Source organism: Cynocephalus volans, chromosome 8, assembly GCF_027409185.1.
Source record: "Cynocephalus volans isolate mCynVol1 chromosome 8, mCynVol1.pri, whole genome shotgun sequence".
In the NCBI taxonomy this organism is placed as follows: Eukaryota; Metazoa; Chordata; class Mammalia; order Dermoptera; family Cynocephalidae; genus Cynocephalus; species Cynocephalus volans.
In genome coordinates, this window is record NC_084467.1 from 119,487,043 (window position 1) to 119,512,747 (window position 25,705).

The window sequence follows — 25,705 nt, forward strand, 5'->3', positions numbered from 1 at the left end:
GGAAGTCTAATTTGGGATGATATATCCTAGGGAAGAACTAAAGAGGAAAGAAAAGAGAGTGATGAACTGAGCCCTGGGTCAACTTCAACATTACAGGCTGAAAGAGAAAAAAGAATCAGAACATAAAAAAGAAGAGGCATTGCTGGCCAGTAAGACAGGAGAAAATGTAGGATAGCGGTGTCCCAAAACACAAGCAAAAAACGTTTTTAAAGAAAGGGGATATGATTACCCATTATAGAGCCTAAGAGATATTGATTAAGATGAGTACTAAGAAATTACCATTTGAATTGACCACAAAAATTTGTCAGTGACTTTGATGAAAGTTGTTTCATTAGAGTGGTGATGACAAAAGCGTGACTGATGTAGATACAGGGAAGTAATAATAGATGAGGAAATGGAGAAAATTATTTCAGGGTGATCCCCATAAATGGGAAAAGAGAAATGGTGTGGCTACAGGAATCAAGAAAGAGGTTTTATTTTTGGATGGAAAATATTTCACTAGGTTTGCATGCTTACATACTAATGGAAACATCTTAACTATTTGATTATTTGGAGACTAATTGGAAGCAGTATGTGATATGTTCAAAAGTACATTAAACGGATCTCAAAAAACATGGACTTTTAACCATTAATGGCATTGTTTTCATCTATAAAATAATAAGGGTCAGTCTAGATGAGCTCAAGCTCTGACATTCTGAAATTCTATGATTATTCATTATGTGCTTCTCTGGGCCTATCTGACACCTTTTATTCACCTACTATGGCAACTTTATTGATTGTTAGTACTTTTAGAGGCTGCAGGCAATCATTACCAATGTCATGGGTACCTCAAAGTCCCAAAGCTGCTTACTGGCATTGGAATACAGAGTCCAGTATTACAAAAACTCATGTCTGCTGAAGTCTACATATCAGTTGCCACCATGGCCAGAGAAAAAATGGACTCTGTCTTCTTTCTCCTTTTCAAATCTGCAACAAGTGCATCTTATTAGCAGAACCTAAATTATATCGAGAACCCTATGGCAAAAAAGTTTGGATAATATAGTTTCCAGCCTTCCATCCTTTGCAATTCAGGGGAAAAGCACAGGAGGCAGGAATAAATCATTGCCAGTAGATAATCCCATACAGATAGTATAATGGGCTTTATGAAAAATTAGATTAAAATTTTTAGCCTAAATGAGTTTTTTTCTTTGCCTTATCGTTAGATATAATTTGTCATGTTATTCTTTCCTGTCCATTGGATAAATGAATAGAGAATTACTGTGGAAGAGGTGTTTGGTGTTCTTTAATCTCAAAGGGATTCTAATGCAAAGAAAATAATTTTGTTTTAATTTCAGTCTTTGTTTATTAGGAGGAGATTTGAGGTTTAATCTAAAGCTTATCTCTTTCTCTGCTATTTTGGGTGCATATCTTTCTGTAGGGAGCTTAGATAATGGTCAGAAGTATGGGAACTTAGCTATTACAGAGAAAAGAAAGACAGGGATGAATCTTTATTTGTTAAAATTACATTTTAAATTTATTTAAAATTAAAATCACATTTTAAAATGCCTATTTTAAAATGTATATGATTTATATATATTTATATTATGTATATAATTTATATATAAATGTATATAAATGTATATTTAAATGTATAAAATTACATTTTAAATATGAAGACAGATGGAAAATAAAAGGGTGAAAATGTATATATCATGCAAACATTAAGCATTGGAGAGCTGGCATGGCTATATTAACCAGGCAAAGTAGACTTCCAGACAAAGGATATTTATTATAAGAAAAGACAAGGAAATCTCATAATGATAAAAGGAGCATTTAATCAAGAAGACAACAATTCTAAATGTGTAGGCTACTAATAACAAAGCTTCAAAATATGCAAAGCAAAAGGCAACAGAACTAAAGGGGTAAACAGACAAATCTGGGATGTAATTGGAGATTTTAATATCCCTCTCATTTCTATGCAAATGTCTACCTCACATTTTTGCCAATTATGAACTTTTGCTAAATCCACATAGCTAAAAATGCAAAAGCTCCTGGCCAGTTTTTCAGAGGTTCCTTTTTTTTTTTTTTTTTTGATGTAAATCTTAGATAGGTAAATGGTGTATCTGATTTCTATCTGCCTAATGTCTCTGTAACTCAGCTTTCCTTAAAGTCTACTCACCCATTTCTGAGATTAGGCAAAGAAATCTGGTTTCTTTCATACTTCTTTGTTCATTTCGTACGTATTGAAGTAGCAGAAAACATTTAAAATTCACAAGTTATTTAATCTGCTCATTTTAAACCTTATATTTATCAATTAACTATAATTTTGTTTTGGTTTTATTTACTACTTACTTGATAACCATGTCAATAATTATAGTATTTTATTAAGTTTTTTTTGTGTGTTTTCATTTTATTGGTGCTCTTTTCATTTTTGTTTAACAAACATTGAACACCTACTATACGTAAGACCTACATTAGATTTTTATAAAATAAGATGCTTGACTTTTTACAGAGCCAGTAGTTGGGAGGAAGCCTTATATGCATCTTTTTATACTGGTTCCATCCAGCAAATAAAATTGCGTTTTCTTTTTTTCTCCCTTAACCTTTTGTACATGCTTCTGTTTCAGCATGTATTACATTGTGTTGTTTTCATATATTTATCTTCCCAGTTAAGCTCTGAGCTTCTTGCAGATAGAAGTCAAATATTTAATTTTGTCACCCCAGTGCATGTAGTGCATATAGGTGCTTTGCTGAAAGATGATGCATGGACACAGTAATGATAAATGCCAAGAGTCTGATCATTAAACAATTGTTTAAGCCACTGTTTGACAGGATAACAGTAAGATCATTTCCTAACATAATAATAATCGGTAATATGCTCTTGAACTCTGATACCCTTACAAAACTTCTGAAGATTAGTTTACAAAGCTGCCAGGGAATATAAGAAGGCATAGTGCATGTTTAACTCAGTAAACAATAGGATCTAGCTTCATTATGGACCTTTCATACTTCTTAGGAACTTTTCATTGGTAACATAATTATTTTAGACAAACATAAGTTGTTATAGGTCCAGTAATACTTATATGGCTTCATCCTAAAACTTGTGGTGCTTTTACTAAGGTTTTGGGCTCTTTCTTTAAATTTTATTGGAAGTGTCTTGAATGTCTTAATCTCTATAAGACACATCTCTTGACCCAGCATGTGATCACAGAGTTCTAATTTCTATGTTGGTGTTTAATTATATGAACTTAGTATGCCAGAATTCATTAGCACCACGCTCTAACCAACTGAGCTAACCGGCCGGCTAGTATGCCAGAATTCATGAAAAAAAACTATATGAATACTTCAGTGAGAATTTAGTAAATGTAAATGTAGAATGAGTTAGTATAGGAAAATCTTCATATAATGTCATATGACATTAAACCTTTTTTATTCTCTTTCAGCGTGCTCTGGAACAGGGCTCAAATTCTCAGCTCATGGCTGTCCAATACACAGAAACTTCTAGTAGTATCAGGTAAGAAAGTGTGGATGCTCTCGGCCAGGGAATTTACAATAGCTAGTATTTTAGTAAAGTTGAAATTCACACTTCTCTTTTACCTTAAATTTGTTCTCATCTATGACTTTTATATTAGTCTGTATAACATATACTACTTCTGAGCAGTTCGAGTAAAGCCAGATAATTTCAAAAGATCAACTTTCCCAAATCTCTTACGTGCTGTTCAGAATGCTGTTCTGTCATAATTTTGCGGAAAATCTAGCTCTCCTGTCCTCGATTTGCATCTATTTCATGAGCCTAAGGGAAGAGAATATTATTTTGAGTGCTCTTTGCCAGGTGTCCTGTCGAATGCTTTACATGCATTTTATCTTTAAATCCATATAATAACTTGAAATGTATTTTACCCAGGAAAATACTGGGCAAGTCATTTATGTTTTGTAATTTTTAGAGTCACAGAACCAAGTAGCACAATCAGAATTCAGAACCTAGCTATTTGGCTTAAAATGCATTTTTCACTATACAATACTACTTAAGATTTTAAAAGATTCCAAAGGGAGTGCTGTACCTAGAGGTTTAAATGTCTTTACTAATACATATCTAACTATTAGGAAAGCTAATGTGGGAGGCAATATAGTGTCATGGTTAAGATACTAGCTTTAGAGTTGGGCAAAGTTCAAATCATAACTCTGTCATTTACTTGCTCTGTGGGCTCAAGCAGGTTAATGTAATTGAAGTTTCCTCATCTACAAAATTCTGGCTGCACAGAGTTGATATAAAGGTTAAAGAAGATAATATATTTAAAGCACGTAGCATGGTACTTGGCACATATTAAATGCCCCCCCAATGGTAAATAATGACGATGTGATGATATTGAGAATAGTATCACTGAAGTGAAAGTTGAGAGTCTCAGGTTCTATGTGTAGCTCTACCACAGATTTTCAGTGCACTATTAATTTAATATTAGTTTAACATTTACTGATAAACTACTGTGTGCCAGACAAGGTTCCAGGTACTGAGAAAGAACCCCCCCTAATATATATATATATATATATATACACACACACACACACACACATGTATATGTAGTAAAAATGTAAGTTGAAAGCTGTTTTATTTATTATCCTATTAACTAAGAATTCCTATTAAATAGCAATGAGCAGCATATCAGCAATCATGAATGTTTAGAATCTGGAGATTGTATTCTCCTGTTGAAATGGGCAATTCAAATATATTTATATAGTAACTAATAATTCTTTGATAACTAAAATTTTTCACTCAATCACTATACATTTTAATAATATATCAAATTTTTGATGCATGATTATGATGGCATAGTATTTCTTCATTTAAATGTTTTTAGTGAATTAGTCAATCCTTATTTTTTGCAGATTCTGTATTTGCTAATCTACCTGCTCACTAAAATTTATTTGTAACCCCAAAATCAATACTTACAGTGCTTTTGTGATCATTTGCAAACATGCATAGATGCTCCCAGGTGAGGTTGAACAGCTCTCATAGTATAAACAAGGTCCTTTTCACGGTCTACTTAGTGCCATATTTTTCACATTTTTGTGCTTTTTGTTGGTGATTTTGCTGTTTAAAATGGCCCCCAAGGCATTTTGCTGAAGTGATGTCTAGTGTTCCTAAGCCCAAGAAGGCTGGGATATGGCTTATGGAGAAAATACATGTGTTAGATAAGTTTAGTTCAGGCATGAGTTACAATGCTGTTGGCTGTGAGTTCAATGTTAATGAATGAGTAATATATGTTAAAGAAGGTGTCTTTAAACAGAAACACACATAAAATAAGATTATATATTGATCGTTTGACAGAAATATTCTAGAGCCTCTCAAGAACCTAACTGTGTATTTCCCCTAGGATAATGGATTAGTATTCACTGAGTGTTCGCAGTGACTTTTTAGACTATAACTACCACAAATAACAAGAATTGACTGTATATTCAAACTGCTTTAATCAGAAATGACCTAATGAGCAAATGGGATTATTTCAAAGGAAGTTCTTATGACTCATTTATAACTTCCATTTAGGTCAATCTTTTTTTCTTAAGTTAATAATGTTCGATTGATACATATAAGTTTTTTTTTTTTCCTGGAGAAAAATAAAGCATTATAGGATCCTTTTAACTCTTCTGGATGTTGGCTTATTGTGCGAAACACTAAAAGACACTGCAAATATGAAGAACTATGTTAATACCATTTGAGTATTATCTTTTGGGGTATTATAATTTTAGTTTTAAATTTTATCATGGCATCTAACATGGTACTTTTAATATCAATGGCTAGCAATTGTTGAGTGACTCCTATGGAACAGGACCCATGCTTGGCACTTTACATAAATAACATCTCTGACTCCAATAACAATCCTGCAAAGTTTATATGGTTATTGACTTATTGATGAGGAAACTGAGGTTGCTCAGAGAGGTTGATTCCCTAGGAATACCCACTTGAGGAGTGGAGCAGGAATTCTAAGCCAGATCTGTTTGTTTCCAAGTTCTAAGCTCTTCCCACCTTTCACACAACCTCATGGGCAAGTAGACTTTCATGTATTTGACACAGTAGTGAAAAATAAATTTTCCCCAAACTTAATTTTTATTACCAAAAAATTTTAAAATCATGCAAACCTATGCAGAAATTGATTTTCTGATACTTTTATTATTTTTACATGCTTTGCAATGTACTTGACCATCTAGTACATTTTAGAGCCATGTTTCAGAAATGATAATTTTAGTTTTAGTGAATTGGATCTTATAAATATACTGGTTTTGGGCTTTTCAAAGTGTTATTATAAAAACTACTGCCCGGCCACCACTTCCATCCCCCTGCACGTCCACATCCAGCCCAGCAATGACCCAGCTGCTGCCGGAAGCCCCATGGTTCCTAAGCCGGGTTTGGGGAGGTGCCGAGGGCCTCCACAACATTCCTCTGCCATCCACAACCAGTCCAGTGAAGGAGCCACCCATGGACCAGCCCCATCTCCCTCCTCCTCCCTCCTCCCTCCTCCCTCCTCCCTCCTGTCTCCCCCCTCCTCCTCCCTCCTCTCTCTCTCTTTCCCCTCCACCTCTCCCCACACATCTTAGAATGCAAAAATAAATAAATAAAAATTTTAAAAATTACTGACAAATGCTACTAATATTTTGGTTGAGAGAGATTCTTATAATTCAGACATAGCCTTAGAATGGGATGTATTTTGGGAGGACATGAAGTTTTTTACTTTAATAATACTTCACCTTTTTCTTACTTTAGCGGGAACTCGGGGAATGAGCTGCAAGTCTATTATGCTTCTCCCAGAAGTTATCAAGACTTCTTTGAAGCCATCCGCAGAAGGGGAGACACATTTTATGTTGTGTCATTTCGAAGGGTAAGTTCATCTTAGAAGAATAAAGCAAATATTTTTCAGTGTTTGCTGTGTACAAGACATTGAGCTGAATATTGCTGAAGATACAAAGATGTGAGAGATAGGAAGCAGTATAAAATAAATTGAGTGGAACAGTCTCAGTGCTATAATACAAGCTTGACTTTGAGCTGTTCAGCATTATGAAGATGAACATGGAGGCTATGAGTTTATATTGAGGAAATATGAACTACTTATTGGTTTTTATTGTTTTGTCATCCCTGTGGCCATACTGTTTGTTTAGAACGAAAGAAAAAGTGAAAGCACAAAAATTTTATATTTAGACTTTTCCTATTTAGGCCTTTATAACCAATTCCCATTTGGTTATTAAGAAATAGACTTTTGAAGTGTAGGTTTAAGATGAATGACGGGGCTGATTAATATATTAATTTTGGAATATTTGGACCTATGTTTTTGAGACTCTCCATTCCTCTTTTCTCTGTCCTTCATCATTTACTCTTGTTTGTGAAGAATGTGTTAGTCAGCTTATGCAGAAGTAAAGGTTTATACTAGCACTTTTGAATGTTACAAATGTGAGACTGTATGGGAAAAAATGAGTAGCTATTTACATTCTACTTACTTTTTATATAAAATGAAAATATATTCTTCATACAGTTGCCATGTGAATATCTCTGTTAGAGTGCTGTATGTTAAATCAGGAACACATGAATGAGTTAAGATACAAACCACTGAAAAATTCTAAGCCTTTTTTCTTTTTCTTTGAATGCGTGTGTGTGGTGGTGGGGGCAGGGGTTGATTAGAAATAATTATGTACTGGGGCTGGCCCCGTGGCTCACTCGGGAGAGTGCAGCGCTGGGAGCGCAGCAGCGCTCCCGCCGCGGGTTCGGATCCTATATGGGGATGGCCGGTTCGCTCACTGGCTGAGCACAGTGCGGGCGACACTGAGCCGGGGGTTACGATCCCCTTACCAGTCACATAAAAAAAAAAGAAAGAAAGAAAGAAATAATTATGTACTAACAAGAAAATAAACAATTCGTTTTCTGATAATTGTTACCATTCACTATCACCTTGGCATTTGAAGACGAAGGAGATCAAACGTTCTATATATTTTCAGTTATTAATCAAATAGGTTAGGAGATTTGGCATACTTTACCTGTGGCGTCTCATGATCTCTGCCTTTTCACAGAATTCCCTGTGCTCACCTTATTCTCTCAGATATAATTGGTATATGAATGAGTATTTCTATACTGCATCAGCCTCAGAGTTCCTTTTCAGCAGCAAGGGGGCAGCTGAGAACAGGGTTTCAGCAAGCCTCCAACTGTATTGGCTGATGAGAACTAAGTATTTGCTTTACTGTTGACACGGTTATGTTTAAAGTGGGGAAACAAGTAAACTTTTAAAAATGGGATTCAGCACTATAAAGAAGAGATCTGATGAGTGTTAAAATGTATGTGTTGAAGTGTATATTATGGAAGTTACTGCAAAAGAATGTTTTTTACACTCATATTGCCAAATAGTTTTTCTGAGGTTCATGATAATTACTCTATTATTTGATCAAAACAGCATAATGTATATTAGAAGTAGCAATTGTCAAGCCATGGATTGAAGTCATGGTTAACAGTGTTTATCTAGGGAAGAGAACAAGTATTTTTATAGAGAAAATAATCCTAGCTTTAAAGGGACTGTATTTTTATAAAAGAAGATGAATGATGGTTTTTTAAAAATATGTGCATTGCATTTCTCACATCTGTAAAGTGCTATTTCTCATTAGTTTACTATGAAAAGTGCTATCGGAAAATTATCTTTAAAAAATATGTGCATTGCATTTCTTACATCTGTAAAGTGCTATTTCTCATTAGTTTACTATGAAAAGTGCTATCGGAAAATTATCGATCCCCCCACCAACCCTTTGATGTTCAGGAACATTGTTAGGACTATCTTTCACATATTGTTTGGATCTTTCATTTCCTAATTACTAATATATCACATTTCGGTGTTTTATGTCAAGGAAGAGTAAGGATAAACCTGCAATTAATTAGAAAACAGTATTTAGACAACATTCTTTTTCATTTTTTTCTTGTTTTGTTTTACAGTATGGAAAAGGAAGTTAATTTTATTGGGAAGATTATAAACTCATGGGATAGGAATTTAGTTCTTAAATACCTGGATTGTTCTTTTTGCTCTTGCTAAAATGAAAGTGTAAGAAGTAATGAATTACCTCATGCATGGTCTACTTTTCGATCTTTCAATATAAAATATTTTCTTAACAGTTTCATCCAAAAGGGGAGTGGCATCATTTCTTGTGCAGAAGGATGTAGACTTTTTCTCCCATCTAGGTTCAGAAGCCTCAAGTTTCTGCTTAACATGAACCAGACATTTATAACAGAGTCACTAAACAAGCCGTATTGTTTTATTTTATAATTGGACATATATTTAACAAAATATTTTAATATCTAAAAAGTAGAAGTAGCCATTGATTAATGAACTAACTCTCCCAAATTTATATTCTCTTACACCCCATGTTTTTGCACCCTTTAATTTCATTACAATTGAGCTGCTGAAATTATTTTCTATAAAGCAGACAGACTCTTGGATAACTATTAAGTTCCTGTTACAGGTCAGCAAGAAAGAATGCTTATGGTGCCAGTGAAGGGCTCAGAACCTCTTCTGTTCTTTTGACTTTCCTTTAAGAGTTTTTACCTACAACATTCTGCTCTAGCTATTCTGCTATTTGTTTAGTTTCAGGTATTCATACCTTGTTTTCCTCTAAGTATTTTGTCTTTTTCTGCTCACTGTGACTTGTTTTTGCTCAGTGTGACTTGGAGGGTGGGAGGTGGGGAATAACTTTTTCTCAAACTTCCAGGTCACTTTGAGTATGATATAATTGATATATTAATAAGAAAAAAACCCAATTAAGTTTAATGTTTATTTTTTCTTAATGCTTTTGTATGATAGTCTATTTAGGGAGAGAGGGGGTAGATTAAAGAATATAACCTAATTCAAAAGCATGGGACAGAAACATATACTCAGGAAAGCTTAAGTAAGGTTAGATAAGAAAGTGATTCCAAAGGGGGAGAAAAGATAACATTAAGAAGAAAAATGGGGAAATGATATTAATTTATCAGTAATTCCAATAAATATTGAAATATATTCTTAGATGCTGCTTTCTCATCCCCTAATATCTAGAGAAAGGATTTTTTTTTTTTAATCTTCATGGGGCAGTTTCCCATTAGGAACAGGTTCTCGCTAATTCAGATGGCTATGCCATATTATCTCTACTCGTTTGATATTTCTTTTTCAAATGAGATGATGTTGTTTCTTATATTTTCTGTTTTCAGTGCCTGTCCCTCAAATCAAAATTAAACACTTAAAAGTGTCTTTTCATCTGTTTCAAATACATACGTAATGTAACAGGAGAACCTGAGCTATAACTGTATACCTGCCTCAGAAATGTTTTTCTTTCTCCCTTTCTTTTCAAGCATTTTATGTATCCTAGATATGGTACCATATTTGGGTATGTCACCCCTTCTTGGTCTCTTACAAAAAAATTTATTAACAGTATCATATATATGGCATGGATTTTAAGGATAACCTTAAATAATAGGGGCTTATTTATTGTAAGATGGGAATTGAAGACACACAGGAAACTGGCTCAGGAGCCAAATAGTCCCTCTGTGCTTGTGCTTCATAGATGGAATGTACACAAGTCCTCATGAAGAACTGGTATAGCAGCTTGTTGTCATTCCTGATTCAAGAACAGCTCCAGTGATTCCATTTTAGTCTTTTTCACACATTGCTGATTCAAACTCTCCAAATACAAAGAGGATTGGATGGGGTAGTTGGCCACCATCTTTTATGAAGAATTTCTGTGGCAGCCTTGGCTCATCACCCATGGTCCATTCATGTGTGGCCAGGGAAATAGGGTTGGTTTCATTAAATGTATTCTCTTGCTTTGTAAGCCAGTAACTTTATGCAGAAAGAAGAGCCTGGGGCCACTCTTCTAAGAAGATAATTGTGGCTGGCCCCTGGCACTTTATTACACAGGCTTATCTTCTCACCCATATTGTAAGCCTCTCAAAGGCAGGAAGTATTATATGCCTTTTTTTTATTACCTCCCCTGACACTTAGCACAATGCCTTTCACTCAGTGCTCATTTAACAGAATAGTTTTAGGTATGCTTCACTGATGGAAGTCACAATGATGAAAGTTCATTGTTTTTCATTAATTATTTAAAGGATTTTTTTTAATCAAAGAATTAATTTATTTTATTTTATTTTATTGAATGTGCATATTCATGGAGTACAAAGCTTACCTTCAACACCTGTGCCCCGGATGTGATGGTCAGATCAATGGTGTCAGGATGCCCATTACCACAAATTGTAATTATTCCCATGTCCCCCACCTGGGGATTTAAGGGTATTTTTATATTGTTTTGCTTAAAGAAATTTGAGTCCATTTTACTAGTAACATAAGCAGTGCTGAATTCCAGCAGAATGTTTAGTTAGAGATTACATTTTTGTCCATTTATGGTTGCCCTAGCCAGAGATGCAGCAGCTATTTCTTGTCTTTAAATCTAAGCCTTAGAGCTGAAGAAATCACCTAGGTGAAATGTTTAACAGATTTTTGCATCAATAGATGGAACTTTAAGGTACTTGCATCCTCATTTTTTAATATTTGGTAGGAGCATTTTGGAGTGGATTATTTTTGGACATCACTGCTTTCTTTTTTGGATAAGGAATGGTGTCTGGTATCTGTACAGACTCAAGCAGGATGAGTCAGAAACATGAAACTTTGGACAAACTATAAGAAATGCTCTGATTATTACAAAAAGGTTGAGTGGTGATATTATTTGTTCAAAATGTTTGCCAAAGGTTTATTACCATGGATGGCCGTAAAAAAGAATTTCACAAATTAGCAATGATATTTCCTAAATTACTACCTAGATTAATACTTAATACATGAGGAATGGCATCTTTTCTTAATACATATTATTTATGTCTTAGAAATTTGTTTCATTTATATGAATGATTATATATAAACAATTACATTTATATAAAATCTGTAGAGGCAAGAGAAATCTTCTTAGTACTCAAAGGAAATTAGTTTATAAAGTCTACTTCAAAAAGATACAACTCCTTCTTTTGTTTCTGAGACTACAACTTGAGCATACACATGGATCTTGGAGTTTGGCCATTTTCTTATCTCCCCTTTCATGGCCTTTCAGCCAAATTCTAGCTGGAAAAAAAAATGTGAATAAATAAGTTTGGGGAGATACTTTCTTTTTTAAAAACCTTCCTTTTTAAGGCTTTTTAAAAATTATTTTTAACTTTAAATATATTCTAATCAGGTCTCAAGCATATTATAAAAAGTAGAGCAGAGTTGTCTTAGTATCCACTTAACCTAGGTTTCCTTAATGATTACATCAGTAATCCTATCCATTTTCTATTTCATTTCATTATATGCAAATATTAACACCTTTAACGTATACAACCTTTATAGTTTACAAACCTCTTTCATATACATAACCCCATTAGTTCCTTACATATGGTAGCATAAGTATTCCTAGTCCTATTTTACTAATGAAAAAATTGAGGCAGAAAGGTTAAGTAGCTTATCTCAGGACACAAAAATGGTAAGCACTATTAGTACTAGCACAATAATTGAGATATTCTAATTTAATACAGTGATTTTTTTTTTTCCTTTACATTCTGGTTGGTTGTGGGGGTTTTTTTGTTTGTTTGTTTGTTTGTTTTGCATCTGGTGCTTTTAGATATATTACAGAATGTGTAAATAACAAATTACTCTAGCCCTCCAAAACCAACCATGTTTTGTTGCCAAATCTGCTGGGCAATTTCTGTAGAGTTATTACACACTTCAAAAAATTTCTTTTTGTTAATTACTTGATTGTAGATTAACTACTTTATTAGGTTACACTTTTATAATACTAAAGAATAACTTAATGGTCTGAAAGATTATGATATAGCTTCAGATTTCAAACCAGGGAGTAGAAAAATAGGCCTTGAAAGTTTCTGGTGTTTTTTTAAAACACTATCTGAAATTCCCAACATTTTGGAAAAGAAATGTCTTTACTATGTCTTAAAAAGGGATTAGTTTAGCCAAAATAGATGCTATTTTAATTATTGGTGCTCTAGAGCTACTCCTTGAGAAGAGTGTTTTTTGTGTGTGGAAATGCATTTTGTTATGGATTCTGTCTATGGCATGCTAGATTGTTGAGATCAGAGGCTTTTGATCTCAAACTCCTTGTTAAATATGAGTTACTCTCATGTGGTTATAGGGGATTTCGTCATTTGTTCTTTTGTTCTATAACAGATTGCTAGCTAACACACAGGAAACATTTCTATTATTTGGACTTTTCAATTGCAAACTCTGAAACAACTTCCTATGTGTTTGAGAAATGATTGTTCAATAGTCTAACTAGCCATGACACAGAAAACATAACTCATAACTAATTTGAAGTCTTCAAAATGGTGGGCAGATCCATCTGAGTCAGGATAATTTTCCAATTTTTCATTATTTGTGTGCTCTATTTAGTATTATTATTATTTTATGATGTGTTTTTCATATACATTTGTTTAATCTCCCCTTTTTGGGTTGCATGATTTTTCTGGGCAGGGACTTAGTCTATTCATTTTGTTTGTCTTTGAGAAGATTTGTTGTAATGCATTGCAGACTATGCGGTGCAAGTCCTAAATAAATGTCGACTCTTCAGACTGCTGTATATTTGTGCCCTTTAACCTTATTTTTTTGTCCTGCTGTTCAAAAGATTACTAGAGAGGGGGTTTGCAGAAACAGAGGAGGACATTTTATTTCAATGAATGTTTAAAATTACTTTTGTACTTTGGATAACAATGAAAAATTTAAAAATTGATTGCTTTGATGTGGATGGATCTGTAGCAATAGAATATAATAATTCCTGAAAGTCTTCTGAAGTCATGCTGAAAAAAGGATTGAATAATTGATAGCTTAAAGTTCTAATAGTTTCCTTCTAATCAAATTTCAGATTTTTTTGTAAGGGAAGAAAATATTTCCCCAAAGCAGAACAGCATTCTAAGAAAGAATATTTTTTTACATCATAAATATGTGAGGAAAAAATGTATTTGAAACAACTCATAGGTGCAGACCTTAAAACCTGCATTGTAGTCTCAATTTTGCCACTGACTGACATTTGCTGTGTGACTTTGGACAAATCACTTGGTCCCTCTTATCCTCAATTTCCTTAACTGTAAGATGATAAAGTTAGAGTAGATTTGCATTTTACTTCTATCTTCAAGAATCTTAGTTTTCTTATCTGCGTGTGTGCGTGCGTGCGTGTGAACTCTCTTGTCTTTAGAAAGCTGTAAGATTGCTTTAAACTCTTCGAAGTTACTGAATTAATTCAGTCTAGTGGAATTAGTAACCAAACAACCATAACAAATACAACAAAATGTCAGGTCACAAGGTAAGCCCATAAATTAATTAGTTTGATTTTTTTTTAATTAGCTGGCAGCTTTATAATTTATTTAATATGTGCACAATATAACAGCCTTTAATCCTTATAATATTACTATGGATTAGTACAGTTATTATCCTCATTGTACAGATGGGGAATCTGAGGCACAGAGAGATTAATTAATTTGTCCATTGTGACATAGTTTGGAAATGGCAGAGCTAGAATTTAACCTAGAAAGTCTGCCTTCAGAGTTTATGTTTCTGATCATTTTTTTTTTTTTTTTTTTTTTTTTTTTGTCGTTTTTTCGTGACCAGCACTCAGCCAGTGAGTGCACCGGTCAGTCCTATATAGGATCCGAACCCGCGGTGGGAGCGTCGCCGCGCTGCCAGCGCAGCACTCTACCAAGTGCGCCACGGGCTCGGCCCTTTCTGATCATTTTTTATGTTGCCTTTCTAAGACTTTTATATCCAAATATCATATCTTTCAAAGTAGTCAGCTTGGAGTCTAATTCCACTGATTTCTCTATTCAAAGCATATTTTGAGTTGCTTCAGGTTCATTTTCCAAAAAGAACAAGACAAAAACAAAGCCCTGAGGAAAACCAAGCCACGTGCTACTTAAAGTAATAGTGTGGGAGGAACAAGATCCAGCAAGGAAACACAGAGGAAATCATTAGAAATATAGAAGGATAATTGGAAGTGTATAGTACAGAGGAAGGAAAAAAATCGACTGTTTATTTTATTTTAAAACATGGAGGTCAAGGAAGAAGAGTTCAAAAAGGAGGTGGTCAGCAGTATCAGATGTTACAGAGTTCCCTGAGAATGAAGAAATGAAAAAAACCCATTTGGCTTATATAAATATAGAAATCATTGTTGAGTTAAGATTACATTTATGGTAAAGTAATTAGAACAGAATCCAGACTAGAGTCAGGAGATAATGTGAAAGAAATTAAATGCTGATTTGTTAAATTTGACATTGAAGGGAAAGAGGGGAGATAGCTTGGATATAGTTAAAGGGAAAAGAACTAAGTATGTGTATGTGTGTGTTTTAAGGATAGGAGAGATATAAAAGTAGAGTATAAGGTAAATAGAGACTATTGTGGTTCATTTATATACATATGAATGTAAGAATAGAACTTATGTTTTGTGCTTGACAGATGTTCTAAAGGAAAATAAACAAGTCAATGTTTGTTCCTCATATGTGTTATTGTTTTCCTGTTTAAAGCAGAGCATGGGGAAAGATGAACAATTTTTGTTTGTTTACTTGCAGTAGGACTACAAAGAAAAATAAGAGAGTGTATATAATTAAAACCAGATTTTTAAAAAATAAAATCATATTTAAAGTACTCCCTGAGACATAAAAAGTCTTTGCAATAAAGAGCATTGAAATTGGAAAGGACGAAGTCAGACTAATCCTGTTTGCAGATGACATGATCATACACATAGAAAACCCTAAAGACTCTACCAAAAAATTACTAGAACTAATAAATGAATTCAGTATAGTGGCAGGATACAAAATTAACACACAAAAATCAATAGCCTTTGTATATGCCAGTAATGAAATAGCTGAAGAAGAAATCAGGAAAGTAATCCCATTCACAATAGCTTCCAAGAAAATGAAATACCTAGGAGTAAACTTAACCAAAGAGGTGAAGGACCTCTACAGTGAAAACTGTAAAACATTGGTGAAAAAAAATTAAAGAGGACACAAATAAATGGAAAGATATCCCATGTTCTTGGGTTGGAAGAATTAACATCACCAAAATATCTATATTATCCAAAGCAATCTACACATTCAATGCAATCCCTATCAAAATACCTATGACATTCTTCACAGAAATAGAAAAAATGATCTTGGAATTTGTACGGAACCACAGAAGACCCCATATTGCTAAAGCAATCCTGAACAAAAAGAACAAAGTTAGAGGTGTCACACTTCTTGACTTCAAAATATGCCATAAAACAATAATAACCAAAACAGCATGGTACTGGCATAAAAATAGACAAGTAGACCAATGGAACAGAATAGAGAGCCTAGAAATAAACCATTCATTTACAGCCAACTGATTTTTGACAAAGGAGCCAAGAATATACAGTGGGGAAAGGACAGCCTCTTCAATAAATAGTGCTGGGAAAACTTGATATCCACATGTAAAAGATTAAAACTAGATCCCTGTCTCTTACCATACACAAAAATCAACTTAAAATGGATTAAAGGCCTGAATTGAAGACCCAAAACTATGAAACTACTAGAAGAAAACATAGGGGAAATGCTAAAGAAAACATAGGGGAAATGGGAGTGGGCAGTGCTTTTTTTGAGTGACAGGCAATCAAAGCAAAAATATTCAAATAGGACTACATCAAACTGAAAAGCTTCTGCACAGCAAGGAACAATGTCAACAAAGTGAAGAAACAACCTGCAAAATGGGAGAAAGTGTTTGCAAACTACACATCAGCCCAGGGACTAATATCTAGAATATATAAGGAACTCAAACAACTCAAAAGCAAAAAAATAAATAACGCAATTAAAAAATGAGCAAAGGACCTGAACAGACATTTCTCAAAAGAAGACGTACAAATGGCCAACAAGCCCATGAAAAAATGCTCAAAATCACTAATCATCAGGGAAATGCAAATTAAAACCACACTGAGATATCTCACCCCATTTAGAATGGCTATTATCAACACAGAAAATAACAAATGTGGATGAGGATTCAGAGAAAAGGGAACCCTCTTACATTGTTGGTGGGAATGTAAATTGGTACAGCCATTGTGGAAAACAGTATGGAGGTTCCTCAGAGAACTAACAATAGATCTACCTTATGACTCAGGTACCCACCACTAGGTATATACGCAAAAGAAATGAAATCAATATATCAAAAAGACACCCGCACTCCCATGTTCATCACAATGTTATTCATAGTAGCCAAGAGATGGATTCAACCTAAATGCTCATCAACGGATAAAGGAATTTAAAAAACCCTTGGTACATATACACAACAGAATACTAGTCAGCCATAAAAAGAAATGATATTCTATCATTTGCAGCAAAAGGGATGGAACTGGAAACCATCGTATTAAGTCAGTCAGGCACAGATAAACAAATACTGCATGATCTCACTCTTGTGGAATCCAAAAAAAATGGGGGGTTCTCATAGAAGTAGAGTAATGGTTACCAGAGGCCAGGAGGGGCGGGGAGTGGGTGGGGAGGGGAAGTGGTGGATTAATGGTTACAAAACAATGCTATCTGCCCTAAGTGAATCATTGTACAGTATATGCATGTATTGAAACAACACACTGTACTCCCCCAAATATATACAAGTAAATGTTAAGATATTTTGAATTAAAAAAAAGAAGCATTCTAAATCTTAAACATGGAACTAGTTTTTAGTAATCTTAAGGAGTTCTAAAAATATAAGTTGATAGAACTGTTTTTAATTTATGTAGAAGGTCTTAGAGTTTTTCCTCATATAAAAAGTTAGAAAACTAGTAAAGTAGCCTGTTAGATCATTTTATGTCTAAACAAAATTTGGTACAAACTTTTGGATGATGTCATAAAACTTAATTATAGAGGAAGCAATTATTATTATAGTTAAGAAAAGTTGATGGTTTAAGATCTGACTCAGGATTAAGGTCTGAAACACTCATGTCATTTCCTCCCTTCCCCCATATGCAGTAATTTGCTCATTTTGGACTCTAATTTGTTTAACTTTTGACACCATCAGCAAATCTGAACATTGACATTTAGTTGGTTTTTCCTGAAAATCTGGCTAATAATTGTGTGGTATTTATTTCAACATATTGCTGCTAATTTACTATAAAGATCCTACATGGGTAGGCTTTGAGGAGTTGTCCAATTTATAATATGGGCATCACACTGGAAGCCAACAAGATGGATGATTAGCTAGGAGTAGAAATATAGTATCTAACTAAATAATTATGTGACTGTTTAATGTCTGTTTCCCCTGCAAGACTATAGGCATCCTGAGGACAAGAACCTTCTCTGTCTTAGTCATCATTCTATTCCCAGTACACAGTATTGTGCCAGATATGTAGCAGGTACTCAATAAATATTGAGTGAATGAACAAACGAATGAATTGGATACCAAATCCATCAGTTTGATACAATTTTATAAATTAGCTTATACCATCACCATAATGTGACAGATAATTTATGATAGACCAGCCTCTTGACTATTATCAGGGCCATCGGTTTCTCATGGTAAATCTAGAAATCAGTCTTTGAAAACAAGTGAATTCAAATGCATTTTTAAAAGGCTAAGTACCATTTTGCATGAGGAAAACTATAGACCCACGCTAAGATCTTCTCTGTGTTTCAGAGTTGAAACACTGATCTTGGTAATACATGAACAGAGATTATTTTTCAAATCGAATGCTAAATAGACTGTGGATCATTTTAAACTCCAGGATGAATAAACTCCAGACTGAATATGCTTAATGTCTATAGAACTTATCTGTAATGTGTGTTCGTGATGTCCTAAGAGGAGGCACCACGTTAGCATTTTAGCCCCAGCACAGTGCTTATTTCGTGTATGGAAGGTATTCAAGAAAAGCTTGTAAACTTAAATTGTTGAATTTTTCATAGACTGTCTTTGAATAATTTCTTTAGTCATCTGATTATAATACACCTTGAAGTAAATCTTGAAAAATTAGAGTATATACAGAATAAACAGGCCTCAGTTATTCAGTTTATGTTTCACAGCTATTTCTTTTCTGATTTCATTGGGGGTTTTGGGGATGAATTAAGCATTCTTTATTACATGCAGCAAAAGTTTTGACAGTTTTGTTAGAATGAAAAGAGACATGATCAGTTCTTTGAAGATAAAAATAATAATTCTCATATCAAGAGATGTTTTGAGGAAAATGGTTCTTGATATTAAACTGATTAATTTGTGGCAGAAGACTGCTCTAAAGAATGACATAAGTTTGCTTTTTCTATATATTCCTAGTAGATGTTGGATCATATAGATAGCTACCTGTTTCTTTTAGTCACTTGTAATTTTCCATTCAGCATCTTCTAAATAGGGTAACTGATTTTTTTATTGAATAGAAATTCAGTAACTTTTATTCTGTTAAAAATGAGTCTGCCTTGGAGAAGGGTGGTGTCCACATGTTTACTTTGAAGTTTTTTAAAGAGGCTGGTTGAATTCTCCCTCTAAAATGTGCTTTGAACTAGCAACTTTTGAAAATCTGTTCTGGTGGAGGTAACAAGCAGTGTGAACTAAAGAGAATGATACATAGTAAAAAAATAATCTTTCTTTGACTTTGGAATGAAGAAAATCCAACTCAGAGCTATGCAAGCAGACATTTCTCTGACATATGTATGTATGTATATGTTTATCTACCCATCTGCTTGTCTTCTACATGTCTGACCCTGACACTTCAGGCTCCTATTTTGCCATCACATCCAAGACTCAACTGAGTAAGAGAGTGGAAATCTTTAGACTTATGTGTATCAGTGGTTCTCAAACTTTTTGGTTTCAGAAGTCCCTTATATTTTCCAAAAAACAAAGAAACATTAGTGAGAAGATTGGCATGGTTTTTACATAGTTACGTAATAGCTTTTGTTTCTGCTAACATCATCAGGCATCTTTGAAATTTCTGACCTTTAACAGTTTTAGATGCTGTGAGGAAAAGTGCCATCCCTCATCTTTCTTCTCCCTCTTCTCTTTCCTCACACCTTTCTTTGGTTCCAGCTGTTGGAAGCTAGAAAATTTACAGGAATTTGTAGATGCAACTTAATAATATTATTTTGTTTTCATTTGACATGTTCTTTATTGTTTTCAAAATAAATAAACTTTAATTTTGTGCTATTTTAATCAGGAATATTTAAACATTTAGTGTTTATCTTGGATTTCTGCCCTATCACCTTCTAAGGAGTTAGGCTTTGTAGCAACAGGAACTATACCATTTGGAAGACCCTGATTTTCTTTATATAAGAATAAAATTTTGTGACTGGTCTAAATTTAAGTCTCTGCCATATGAAGCAAAGATTTTTATTTAATAGTTTGTAATTTAAAATTGATAGTGTAATTTTATATGCTATACATTGCTGTATGAGTTTTTTTAAAGGTGAAGATTAGTTCTATTTTGTTTTTTAACAGCTTTATGGAGGTATAATTGACATATAATAAACTGCACATATTTAACTGAACATGTTATAAGTTTTGACATGTATATGTCTATGAAATATCACCATAGTCAAAACCAGAAGGCCCATCATTCTGAAAAGTTTTGTTTCCTCATGCCCCTCTGTAACAACTTCCTGACCATTCTGTCCCCAGTCACCGAGCAACCACCAATCATCTTTCTGTTACTAAAAATTAATTTACATTTTTAGGAATCAACATTATGTATTTTTTTCCTCCAGCATAATTGAGATTCACCTACAGTGTTGCTTGTGTAAGTAGTTCATTCCTCTTTTGCTGAATAGAATTCCACTACAGGGATATAGTACAATTTGCTTGTACATTCACCTTCCATTGTTGACTAGTACAAATAAAACTACTATGAATATTTGTGTGCAAGTGTTTGTAGGGACATATGCTCCCATTTCTCTTGTGTAAATACCTAGGAGTGGAATGGTTGGCATATTAGTCAGTTTTTGTGTTGCTGTAACAGAATATTCAAGACTGGGTAATTTATGAAGAAAAGAGGTTTATTTAGCTCATGATTCTGGGACAGCTGCATCTGGTGCAGGCCTCAGACTGCTTCTACTCATGGTGGAAAATGCAGCTGTCAGGTTCAAGCACATCACAGGGCGAGAGGAAGCGAGAGCGAGAGAGAGAGAGCGAGCGAGTGTGAGAGGGAGCACACATGAGCGAGCCAGCGTCTTTTAAACAAGTTCTGGTAGGAACTGACAGAGTGGGAACTCACTCACCACCCCCACTCCCTTGGGAGAGCATTAATCCATTCATGAGGGATCTGCCCCCATGATTCAAACAGCTCCGAACACTGCTACATTGGGGATCAGATTTCCATGTGATTTTTGGGAGGGACAATAAATCCAAACTCTATCAGCTGGATTATATAATAAATATATGTTTAAGTTTTTGAGAAACTGCCAAACTATTTTCCAAAGTGGCTGCACCATTTTATATTCCCCCCAGCAGTATGTGAGAGTTCTAGTGCCTCTACATACTTGTCTACACTTGATATAGGCAGTCTTTTTAATTTTAGCCATTACAGTAGGTGTGTAGTGGTATCTCACTGTAGTTTTAATTTGCATTTCCTAATGAGTAATAATTTTGACCATCTTTTACGTGCTTATTTGCCATCCATAGTTCTTTGGTTAAGTGTCTATTCAATCTTCTGCCAAATTTTTTATTGAGTTGTTTTTTTATCATTAATTTGAAAGTACTTTTGGTGTTGTTTTTGTGTTTTTGTTTTGTTTAGCAACTTAGAACAACACACATTTATTATCTCAGTTTTTGTGGGTCAGGATTCCAGGCATAGCTTTGTTTAGTCCACTTCTCCAGTGTCTCATCTGAAAGCTACAGTCACAATTTTCGTCAGGGCTGCAGTCTCATCTCAAGGTTTGACTGCGGAAGGATCCATGTATAAGCTCACATGATTGTTGGCAGAATTCAATCTCTTATGATCTGAACATCTTTGCAGGATGTTGGACTGAAGGTCTCAGTTTCTTGCTGTCAGTTGGAGATTACCCTCAGTTTCTGCCACATGGGCCTCTGCTCAGGGCAGCTCACAACATGGCAACTTGTTTTGTCAAAGCCAGCAGGGAAGAGTTTATGTTTATGGGTTTATTATGATTACAAAGTATATGGATGAACAGCCAGATGGAAGAGATGTGTAGGGCAAGGTATGTGGGTAGGGGCATAGAGTTTCCATGCCCTCTCTGTGTGCCTACCCTCCAGGAAATTCCTGGTTCAGCAATCTGGAAGTTCTGGGAGTTCTTTATATATTCTAGATACAAATCCTTTATCAAATACATGATTTGGAAATATTTTCTCCCAATCTGTTGCTTGTCTTTTAATCTTACTGTTTTTCAAAGAGCAGAAATTCTTAATTTTGATGAAGTCCAATTTATCAGCTTTTTCTTTTATGGATTGTGCTGTCATTGTCCTGAGAAATACTTGCCTAACTCAAGGTCACAAAGATTTTCTCATATGTTTTCTTGTAAAATGTTTTATGGTTTTGGCTTTCACATTTAGTTCTATGATCCATTTTGAGTTAATTTTTGTATATGTGCAAGGTATGGATCAAAGTTCAGTTTTTGCTTATGGATATCCATACTTATGATATTCAAGGGAAGAATTAAAACAATGCCAAGTTTATTTTATTTTTTTTAATATATGATATTTCTTTTTTTTTTTTTTAATTTTATTTTGTCGATATACATTGTGGCTGATTATTGCTCCCCATCACCAAAACCTCCCTCCCTTCTCCCTCCCCCCCCTACCCCCCCACCAATGTCCTTTCTGTTTGCTTGTCGTATCAACTTCAAGTAATTGTGGTTGTTATATCTTCATCCCCCCCCCCCGGTTGTGTGTGTGTGTGTGTGTGTGTGTGTGTGTGTGTGTGTGTGTGTGAATTTATATATTAATTTTTAGCTCCCACCAATAAGTGAGAACATGTGGTATTTCTCTTTCTGTGCCTGACTTGTTTCACTTAATATAATTCTCTCGAGGTCCATCCATGTTGTTGCAAATGGCAGTATTTCATTCGTTTTTATAGCTGAGTAGTATTCCATTGTGTAGATGTACCACATTTTCCGTATCCACTCATCTGATGATGGACATTTGGGCTGGTTCCAACTCTTGGCTATTGTACAGAGTGCTGCGATGAACATTGGGGAACAGGTATACCTTCGACTTGATGATTTCCATTTCTCTGGGTATATTCCCAACAGTGGGATAGCTGGGTCGTATGGTAGATCTATCTGCAGTTGTTTGAGGAACCTCCATACTATTTTCCATAAAGGCTGCACCATTTTGCAGTCCCACCAACAATGTATGAGAGTTCCTTTTTCTCCGCAACCTCGCCAGCATTTATCGTTCAGAGTCTTTTGGATTTTAGCCATCCTAACTGGGGTTAGGTGGTATCTCAGTGTGGTTTTGATTTGCATTTCCCGGATGCTGAGTGATGTTGAGCATTTTTTCATATGTCTGTTGGCCATTTGTATATCTTCCTTAGAGAAATGCGTACTTAGCTCTTTTGCCCATTTTTTAATTGGGTTGCTTGTTTTCTTCTTGTAAAGTTGTTTGAGTTCCTTATATATTCTGGATATTAATCCTTTGTCAGTTGTATATTTTGCAAATATTTTCTCCCACTCTGTTGGTTGTCTTTTAACTCTGTTAATTGTTTCTTTTGCTGTGCAGAAGCTTTTTAGTTTGATATAATCCCATTTGTTTATTTTTCCTCTGGTTGCCGGTGCTTTGGGGGTCGTGTTCATGAAGTCTGTGTCCAGTCCTATTTCCTGAAGTGTTTCTCCTATGTTTTCTTTAAGAAGTTTTATTGTTTCAGGGTGTATATTTAAATCCTTAATCCATTTTGAGTTGATTTTAGTATATGGTGAGAGGTATGGATCTAGTTTCATTCTCCTGCATATGGATATCCAGTTATCCCAGCACCATTTGCTGAAGAGGCAGTCCCTTCCCCAGTGAATAGGCTTGGTGCCTTTGTCAAAGATCAGATGAACAATGCCAAGTTTAAAAGGTTATACCAGGCTTTCAGTTTTCTTTGTGTTATCCTTGACTTTGTTAGATTTTACATTTCACTGGAACTTCTTAAAACAGTATCCTGTGATTGAACTTCTTCATCCTCAAATTTCCAGTCTTTATACTTTAACCAATGAAATGTTATTTATACACTCTTTGGAAACATAACATATACTGTAGATAATTATAGCAAAAGTGTAATGAATAGCAGAAGATATTGCCAAACCAAAATTCTTGAGACTAGACAAGACAAATACGTAATAGATGCCTGTATAGATCACAGTGCTAGGAAATACACTGAAAAGTAAGTGGAAGAGGAACTAAAAATAAAGTTCTTATAAAAATTGTCTGTTACTTCTTGTCTAATCTATTAGTGGTTTGTTTTCCTTCGTTTAGTAAAAAAGAGCTTTAGAATCAGATTCTAGAATGGATCTTTTAAAAATACATGTATTATGTATACATGAATGTGTATACACATACACATGTTCTATGCATTGGCTTAAAGAGTAGAAAATAGCACAAGATATAGTTTATCTTATAGCACTGTGCAGTCTTATTCAGAAATAAGAAAGTTTTTCCACTCAGCTGTGAGTCATTTCTTTTTAGTTTAGTGGAGAAAACTACTTTCTGGGAGCTGATGCAGCATTTTTTTGTAGGCAATCATGTAGCATGGGCTTTTGAGTCAGATAAATGTGGGTTTTAATCAGCATTGTTCTACTGCTTACAAACTTAAAGACATGAGAGAAATACTTTTCACAGAGGCAGTATCCTTATCTCTTGTGGAAATGTTAATAATTACCTCTTCCTGGGTTGTTGAGGAGTTTAAACAAAATAATAAAGCAAGTACTGGCACAATACTTAACACATAGTAGGTATTCAATATATGTTTATTTTTCTATCATCAGGGAATTGACCTTTGAAGCATGTGGCTACAGTATGAAGAACCCATAAATGGATAGGACAAGGGGAGAGAGTTTGTTTTCATTAGCTTTAGCTGATCATCCATGATCCATCCCCTCCTCCAACTCCCCAGAAAGATTCATTTTAATGCTATTATTTTCCTTATCATCCATAAGCAGAGAGAAAATGAGCATGTTTGGAAAGAGCGTAAGATTTTACAACAGTGGAATTACTATCACCTAACTGGGTTTATGAAGGCTTGATTTATAACATTTAGATCTACCTTTTTCTGTTTTGGGGAGAAAGGGAATCAGAAATTTGAACGGAAGGATTCTTCCAAACCGAAAGATAGCTAGCGTCTGCCTCGATAGTGTATAACCTCTTCTAATAGTTTTTAGAATAAGTGATTTTGGAGTTCTTTTAAATATTTCCTGTACTGATTCTAATTTAATGTTCATTGCACAGGATGTGTACAGAAACTAGAGACTTAAATTACATATAGAAAACTGAGTAACAGCAGACTGTTTTTAGGGTTTATTCAAATGGACATCACATTCATTTGGATAGAATTAGTGACATCAGCTGATAATTGAAAAGAAACTATGTAGTCTTTAATCTGACCTTTTCATATTGATCTTAGATGGATGATTTAGACATGACTGATATGTCTGTCATGAGTTTGTCTAGAAGATGTAATAAACATTATTTTCATTTGTAGCATAAAGCCAGCCTTTATTGTTCTTTTAGAAGTTTTAATAACATATGCAAAATCATATAAAGATTTTAAAAAATTATATCAGCGTAGGTTTAGTAAT

At 34.4% G+C, this 25,705-nt stretch overlaps 1 protein-coding gene across 2 annotated transcripts in view; it reads left to right on the forward strand.

The window, feature by feature from the left end:
• ATF6 (activating transcription factor 6) overlaps positions 1-25,705 on the forward strand; it is a 192,650-nt gene that overhangs the window by 84,330 nt on the left and 82,615 nt on the right. For both annotated transcript variants that reach the window (XM_063104250.1, XM_063104252.1), the window contains exons 13-14: positions 3,423-3,493; positions 6,737-6,851. In XM_063104250.1, the coding sequence (XP_062960320.1) occupies positions 3,423-3,493; positions 6,737-6,851 (186 nt within the window). The remainder of the gene's footprint in view (positions 1-3,422; positions 3,494-6,736; positions 6,852-25,705) is intronic.